This window comes from Bradysia coprophila, unplaced genomic scaffold (genome assembly GCF_014529535.1).
Source record: "Bradysia coprophila strain Holo2 unplaced genomic scaffold, BU_Bcop_v1 contig_687, whole genome shotgun sequence".
NCBI classification, from domain to species: domain Eukaryota; kingdom Metazoa; phylum Arthropoda; class Insecta; order Diptera; family Sciaridae; genus Bradysia; species Bradysia coprophila.
In genome coordinates this window covers 785,053-793,993 of record NW_023503927.1, presented here as the reverse complement: position 1 = coordinate 793,993, position 8,941 = coordinate 785,053, and the positions used below count along the sequence as shown (strand labels likewise).

Genomic DNA, 8,941 nt, shown 5'->3' with positions numbered 1-8,941 from the left:
AGAATATTCCATCTACTTGTACTCATATAAGGTAACTCAAATAATTAAAGCGAAAAAAATCGATTCATTAATTAAATAGAGAAGAGGGTGGGTTGCATCTGCAATATAAAAAAATGGTTTCAGCTTCATTTAAGTTTATCGGGGGGGGGGGGGGAACGGAAGCTTAATAGCGTTTTACCAAACGGTTCTACGTCGTTCTCTGCTGTGTGCAATTCTTTAAATGAAAAATCATTATTTCCATTTACAGAAGAACATTTTATGAAAATGTATAGATGCAACCTGCAACAGAAGAGAGGGGTTTTCGATTGTTAAGTGCTTCCATAGATTTCAAGAGCACGAAAATGTCATCGAAGAAACAGAACATGAACACTATGGGCTTAGTGTTTGCTGTTAAACGAGGCAAACGAAGACATTATTCAACATGGATGTTGGGATGACAATATTGCACTTTAGACTTGTTCTGTGAAGGGCGGTTTATAATGGAAATATTGCATTGTTTGGATGGCTTCCAAATGTTAGGTATATGAACAAGCTCGTAAGAACGTCGTTCAGTTGGATTGGTCCATCACATTTTGGTATTTTTATTTTAACGGTTTAATTATTCATTTATCTAAGTTCTAAAATGTGAGTTTAATGTTTATCTGCCTTCCCACATCATTTAATTTTTCTTATTTCAAATCGATGATTATGACTACATAACTGGCACACCATCTCCAAAATTTCAAAGTTTTGTTAAGTCTTACGTTTATTTAGTTAAAACTGCAAACAATTTTTCAACGCTCATACAGAACAACTATAAAAGAGCGCGTTGCGCTCGCTTGACTACCGCATACCTAAGAAGTAATTTTTTTTTTATTTAACTGATTTTATGAGTTGATTTGGTTCGCATTGCATTTGTATAAATATTATGGCTTTCCATCTGTGGTCGGTCGGCACTGGCGATAAAAATAAAACAGAAGCTCTGGTTAATATTCTTTTATATAAAAAATCCGATTAGTAAAACTAATGAAGTAAAAGATTTTGTATCAAAGCGGTGTCGAAAACAAATTAAGTAACAGATTGCATGATCAAGTAGCGACAAACGTTTGGGCTTGCGGTTTGCTAATTTAGGAAAGTGGGCTGTATTCCGTTAATAATCAAAAAATAATCTATAATCGGGACCTCAAAACAAAATTTTCGTTGGTTTAACTAGTCCTGAGAAACGTGAGCAGTTTACCTAAATTTGCATAAACTTCCCTTGTAACCGTTATTGCAGAAGTTATCAGAAGTTGCAAGAGTTGAAAGAGAAAATCATCGAAAATAAACTACGAATCGCACAAATGTAGCCTTTTTAGCTAAGTATCCATGTATCTTCTTAAGACGGATCAATGCTACGCTAAAAGCCTAATTTGTGCGAAAAAATGATATATTTTCGATGATGACTTCCTACCCGCGTCCTTTCTGGAAAAAGTGGGATCATCGTTTTGTGTCATCATTGTGGGCCAAAGATTTGCTCAGTATGGACCGGAAATACATAAGGAGAGTAGTTAGTGCAATTACTGGACACTGCGGGCTGAACCAGCATCTCAATAAGCTAAGGCTCTCGGTGACTCCTTGGTGCTCCTGCGGATTAGAAGAAGAAACAGGCATACACGTCATTTGTGAATGTCATAAATTTCTTCAACTACGACTCAGGCTCCTTGGAGATTGCGTCGTGCAAACCTCCGAAGTTGTCGCCATGGGACCTGCCACTTTAGACAGGTTCCTGGCGGCGACCGGAAGGTTGCCTTGATTTAAGTGATGACCGGGAAAGAAACAAAGAAATCACAAGATCTGTATTTCAAGATTACCTAGGTGATCGTCCCACCCTAATAAATTTAAATCTTTGTGTCAAGAAGTGTTGGGTTTGATTAACAACGTCAGATTCTCAAATTTCAAACAGCGATTGCTGATATATTCAGAGATGAAAAAGTGTCTGATATTGGTGGCCTCACAGATTTTAAACTTTTAAGCAACATGGCGTCAACTAACTCATTAATGTTGCCTTTACCGTTGGCATTTGCCGTTACCGTACGGATTTAGCGTTAGCGTCAGTAGGTGGGATTTAGCGTTAAAAAAATCTAAAGTTTGTAACAGTTATCTTGAAAAAAATATATTTCTTCCCACAAATGTAGGCTACAATTTAGAGTAGTGTCGATTCCTCTTAAGAGGAAATTACCCGAAATTATCTCCTGCATTTGTGCGTTTCTTATTTCATTTTCGATCTTTTCATCAGAATCATGAAAAATGTATGACCGCAATAACGACCACGAATGTGTTAGCTTTAAATGAAAATAAGTTTTGGCTGTAGTCGTTTGACCAGAGAAAAGTCAGCAGTAAGCAGTAACAACGAAATTTTCATAAACTACTTAGTTTACTCAACACTGGTCAAGTCAAACTGCTACAACCAAATCTATTTTCAGTTGAAAGCTAACACATTCGTGGTCGTTATTGCGGTCATACATTTTTGAAAAAGGATTTAAAAAAACGCCCAAATGTATGCTTTTCAGCAAAGCATCCATGCCTCTAAAAATGAATCAACTTACTTTACAGACGTTGACTTAAAAATTGTGTCACGTTCCAAATGTACAGTGGAAATAGATTCTCATGTGTTACGAAAAATGGATTCAACAAACTTTTTCTATTCAATTTAAAATCAGAACATCATGCCCTACGTAGGAGTTTCGGATAAGCCTCAAACTTTAGTAATTTTCAATATAAAAATTACAAATTTTAAAAGAAACTTCATCTTAGCTTATAGCGATGTTTTGCCGTGCTTACAGGCCTAAGCCGGATATGTTAACTGGGATTAAAGCTTCATCGTATGTAAACAGAATTCTTAATTCGTTGCTTTCATTTTTTTTATCATTTTAACGGTCTTTTGTTTGTTATACCGTAACAACACTCGGTCTCCTAGCGACATTACGGCATTGTGCACAGGTTTCACCGTGTAATGGTATAAAGTTAAAATAATGCTCAAAGCAATGCTTACCGTGTGTAGTACACTTGTACACAGAAAAGTGTATTGTGAATGGTTTTATATTACCAACCTACACACACGGTATAAATGCTACAAATATCAGATCAAACGAAATAACATCAGAACGTCAAACAATACGCCTTTGTCGTGTTGGGTGGAAAGTCATTCGAAATACAGTTGTTTTTTTCGTTCGAATGAAAATAACGCTAAAGCGACGATTCCAATTTGTTCCCAAGAATAATAACCAATGAAAATATCAAAGAATTCATTTTTGTTTTCGTCTTTTACTTTTCAGACTGCAGCTGGGGCATTAACACAACGAAAACAACAAACAACATGAAAACTTTTCTGAGAAATTAATCTCGTGTTGTGTGGTATAGCATTGTGTATGCTTCGTGCAACTTGTACCAGTACAACAAATAATATTCCCATATCAAAACAGAAGATCCAAGAAAATTTCGCAAATAAAGTTCTGTATGTGCAAGATATGAGGTATCCCGGAGCGACCCTCTAATTTACAGAGAATTATTTAAAAAAAAGAAAATTCACATTTCTCCAAAGTATATGCCATAAAAATGAAGAATAATATTTCGTTGCTGTTGGAGCATGGAAAATAACAGCAATTTTTAACATCTCATATCCCTTCGTCGACTATAGTTATTACGAATCAAATTTCGTTGAAAATCGAAAAACAAAACAAAATGATTGATCCGGAGGAACTACACCAATTCAACGGCAAAAGCTTTCATCTATTGAACAGCGAACAGAACATATCCGACCGATACAATGAATATTCGATGAACCCCACGGATATGCCGTACGATGATGATATCTACTACGAGGACATGTACTGCTTGAACGTAAATATGAATAACATGTCTTACTTGAACATTTCGTGTGAGACAAATCTTAGCTACTCGGTACCGTTGTATGGATATTTTGCCCCATTCCTGCTTTTTACTACCGTTACGGTAAGTACACATCACATTTTGATGAATATGGTATGGTATTCTATTGGTTGAATTTGTATTCAATAGGCCAACACGTTAATTGTTTTGGTTTTGAGCAAACGAAATATGGCCACCCCAACGAATCTTGTGCTAATGGGTATGTGTTTTGTGTATCGGTGTGTGTGTGTAAATTTTGATTTATAATTTTAAATAGAGATTAGGGCAAATAAAATTAGCATTTAGGTTAAAGATTGGGATGTGTTGAACAATGTCTAGTCTATAACTATATACCGTACGTATATACTATCGCCCAAAACCACTTACAGTGGAGATGTGATGCAAGTCCTGTTATCCACTTACAAAAGAACTGATATCGGTGTAGGTGACGCTTACTTACAGATTCGCCACGCAAAAAGATTTGCGTCACAAATGGCAGCTGATGAGGAAAGCACGCGAAAGTTTTATCAACAAAAATCTTACCAGAAAAATTTTAGGAAGAAAATTATAACAAAAAAAATTGCCCCGTAAGTGGCAGATGTTGAGGAGGGAAATTTTTTAAAATTGTGAAATATATTGCTCTAAAGAATGGAATTCAAACGGAAGAAAGCCGAATAATCTGCCACTTGTTGACGCAAAATCAAAAATTTGACGAAAATAAAAAATTTGACGAAATTTGATAATTTGACTAAATTTAAAAATTTAACGAAAATTGAAAATTTGACGAAAGGCGAAAATTTGACGAAAATTGAAAATTTGTCGAAATTCAAAAATTTTACGCACTCCAAGATAAGCGACTTTTTAGGGAAACCATGAAACACGCATAGACTATAATCTAAAACTCTATAACTTTGTCTTTTATACCAGGTTTCTATATGCCGTATTTTGCGAGTTATTGCTGATATAGCTCGCACTTAAAACGCTCATAGCTCCCAAATGGTAGATTAGAACTTTCTATCTGCCATATTTTCTGAGTTATGGGTCCTATAGTTCAACAGCTTAAAATGCTCATAGCTCCGAAATTATAAGCTTTTATGAAAATTCCTTCAAACTAGTTTCTTATAATTTCAGCTAAATCCACCAGTAAATTCAAAAGTTTCGTTGTAACAAAGTGACAAAGGGACAAAGGTTGGTAAAATTCCTCTATATTTCAAAACGTACGGAAATCAATTTCTTCATACAAATTTTCAAGTTTTGAAATTTAATATCTCGGCCAAATCTTAACCTTATGAGGCGTGTGATAGCTCGTTGAACTCGTATGGACGCCTAGATTACGAATAAAATAAGTAGGGGGAAGGAGGAGCGGAGAGGAAAAATCAAAAAAGTTGTGTTTTTGGGTAACCTTGATTTATTTATTCAAACCAAAAAAAAAAAAGACTGCTCGCATACGGCGCAGTCAGTAAAAAAAACGATCTTTTCAATTAACAAATATTACAATAAATAAAAATCATCCGCTCTATTACTTCCTGAAGTGCCTCTTTGTATAGCAATAGAAATTTTCTGCAACAGATAATCTTTGGAACGTGGCTCCCCTGATGCTCTCTTCATCAACGATCCCAACTTGTCAATAAATTTCTTTGTTTCTGGACCCATGCAACCTAATGATTCAAAGGCAAGGGGGGTAAATAAATAGTTTTCTTTAAGACGTATATAATGATTATGCTTAAATCTTTCCGCTTTATCTGTAATAGACCCTGCTTTCTTAGAGGATTCACTGATGTATGAAGGAGCCAAAGTATCACGTATTGTTACATCCCATAAAAGTGATTTTCCATGACTCCACTGTCATACCATCAGGTCTTTTACCGTCGTCTCTAGAAATACCAGGTGGTTGCAAAATATTGGGAAATCCTGCAGAGGAAAATGCATGACCAAAAACATTATTGACAGAATCGTGTTTAGCAATAATCCCTATCTTTAATTTGCACGATAAACCATGCAAACCGTTCTTCTTAACCACATTACCACAATTACACTTGTACTCTTCACACAACTGGGATCCTAAACGAAGACCAACAGCAATTCTCGCTGCATTGTTATCTAATAGTAAACCTAATTGACTCGATGGGACAACCTGCAGCCACTTTGAAGATTCTTTGGTAGATGACGCAAGTAGTCTAGCACGAGTAACAGGTTGTGTATATGTGTTCCTCAGTCCTACAGAAAAAAACAAATTTGTCAAATTTTTCAGTGTGAACGGACTTGCGTCACGGCCCTTCACTAACGTAGGGCCATGATACATATATGCATATATATTCATTCATTCGTTGTATATTTATCACGCTCGCTACGCATACACTGTTGCTATCAAATTAATGAGGGGTTTTATTCTCCGAATTAAATACAAAGGTTTTTGGGGTAACAATTTGAGTACTTATTAGATGGGTAGACTGTTTATCTTGATGTAAAAGGTATTAATTTGAATTTTCGATATAATCACAGGCGTTGAGCAGGTTCGTTACCCAATTTTGCGAATAAATTTTAAAGTTACGACAACGATTAATTTTCATTTATATCGGCAATAATCAGATTCATTACCAGACCGCAAAAATATGGTTTAATGTTTTCAGTGTGTGAAAAGGTTGGCTCGATGCAGAAATTGTTTCGAAATTGTTTTCACCTTCAAAACATTCGAATTATTTTCATTATCGCAACCACCACCGATATTATCGTAAAATTTTCCGAATTCATGCAGTTGACTGATTGAACCGATAAAATTTAAATTAAATTTCTCGGCTAGATCAAATATTTTAAATCTTGCGGTTGACAAAGGGAAAAAAGACACTTTGCCCAGGACGATTGAACTTACAAGCACCCCCTCTGTATTTCCGTTCAATTTTTTCCGCCATATCGTTGTGATCGAAAGTGTTCACCTACATGCCAGCAAATTTTAATGAAGAAAAATTTAATTTTAACAATCTCGTAATTGAGTCAGAAGCACTCAGCGTGTCAAATCTTCAATTACGTCTAATTGAGTCAAAGTCACTCAACGTGTCAAATCTTAAATTACGGAACAGAGCGATAAGTCTAAGTCAGATTTGTATAATGCCGAAGCAAAGGTTTTCGCTGATGAACGATTAAACCGGTTACGATCAATTTCGCTGTTTAATAAATTTGCACAGTGTGAGGTGCGGGAAAACAGGAAAAGTAGGAAAAGGTGCAGTTTTGCTTGCTTTCTTGTCAATAACTGTTGTACAATCCATTTTTTGTAAAAATAAAATATTTTGTTTCGTCTCGTCAATACCTTTCTGTCGTTGTATCGCACACGATTTTTGAGTGAAAACATCCAGAGATATGCTGAATCAAAATCAAAAACACTGTTCCGGGAACTTGCCTCAAACCTTCTGTCGCTGTTTTGGAGCACTTCCCGTTGAGTCACAACAACGTTTTTACGCTAGAAAGTTAGGTGTGAGCCCACAAAATAAAGATAAACAATGTAAAACCCAGAGAGGGATTCTTTCAAAAAACGACCGACCGAAATTGGACACTTCTAGATAGCTATTGATTGCCAGAAGCCAAAAATATACTTTTTTAAATTCTTCGATGTTTATGCGGCCAGTAGCAGGTGTTTCAAAACCGAAAACATGCACTTTTCATATAGAGTTTTCTCCGGCTACACGCAACGTACAGGGTCGTTACAGGGTGGAGTTATGAAAGTAGGTGTAAAAATATGACTATTTCGGCTAACTTCAAACGGTTCGTGAAACGGTTATGACCTCTTCTGAAGTACAAGTACATCTTGAGTGACCATTTATTGACTGTAAATCAACGGTGCGCATCTCAGCATTCGTCTCAAGCAATTGAGTTTCTGTTCAATTTATGTAGTCAAATGAATCCGGTTTGCCACCTACTACGAAGTAGGAGGAAAGCATCATTTTCAAGTCCAGAGATCGCACGGTTCAGGACACCCTTGTGCTGAACATGTAATTTTGATTTAGTTAATTTCATTTTCATGGCTCCCTCCTGTTTGAGAACCAAAAAATAATAATTTGAAAACACTGATTTTACTTCGACTAACTTTGTGCGTGTCACAAAATATCTGGGGTGTGTTTTACGTGGAATGGAAGATGGTAAGTCCAGTTACAAGACCCTATTGTCGAATAGTCACTTCCGCGGATACGCGCAGCAGGACTGTGCAAACATTTACCATATTTTAAGTCATAAGTCCAGGACGGGTGGCAACTCTTACCGATGATTATACTTTTGATGAAGGTCTGCCAGAGGCCTATATTCTTACAACATTTCAAATTTTAGAAAACTTGAAGGAATGACCCCTTGGACATGCTTTTACTTTTCACGTATTCATTCAGAAAATCGGAAACTAACAGAAAAAGTAAAAGATCCCTATTTCTTAGAATTGAAAGTCGATTCAAACGAGTCATTGTTTTCAAATTAGTTCAAGTTTTGGCGATATCACTCTTAAATGAAAGGTAGTGACTAGACGAATATTTAGTTTTTAAGAAAATCAAATTTGTACATGCAACAGTTATTTCCTATCTCTCCTATTTTCCCGCACCTCCCAGACACAATTAAGATGCATGCGATATAGACAAGGCATGATGGGTGGATAATGTTAAGAAAAGTTCCGACAAAACTTATACAACTAATACGGCAAAATTGGAAATGTTACGAAACTGTAATTGAAATTTTGAAATTTTCTAGCAATGGCCTTATGCGACATGTTTACTATATTATTTCCTGCTCCGGGGCTGTGGTACATGTACACATTTGGAAATCATTACAAGCCGCTGGCACCCATATCAGCGTGTTATGCGTGGAATGTCTTTAATGAGGTAGGTTCCATTTTAAAAACGGGCTTATATTAGTTTGCCAGAGCGAAAAGTTCCACGTGAAGTGAAGTGAAATGTTGAATTCAATTGAATGCTTGTAGTTATGGTATAGGCACTCTTCATAATATAATGATGATACGCTGGCTTTCTATTCGAGTGTTGAACGTTGATAGTATCATGAATTTCATTCAATTAAAAAGTTTTCG

At 36.0% G+C, this 8,941-nt stretch overlaps 1 protein-coding gene across 1 annotated transcript in view; it reads left to right on the top strand.

Moving 5' to 3' along the window:
- The first annotated feature begins 3,273 nt into the window (after window positions 1-3,273).
- Window positions 3,274-8,941, top strand: part of LOC119083485 (sex peptide receptor) — a 32,772-nt gene continuing 27,104 nt past the window's right edge. The window contains exons 1-3 of the mRNA XM_037193211.1: window positions 3,274-3,969; window positions 4,036-4,105; window positions 8,608-8,738. Coding sequence (XP_037049106.1) covers window positions 3,700-3,969; window positions 4,036-4,105; window positions 8,608-8,738 — 471 coding nt within the window. The 5' untranslated portion in view covers window positions 3,274-3,699. The remainder of the gene's footprint in view (window positions 3,970-4,035; window positions 4,106-8,607; window positions 8,739-8,941) is intronic.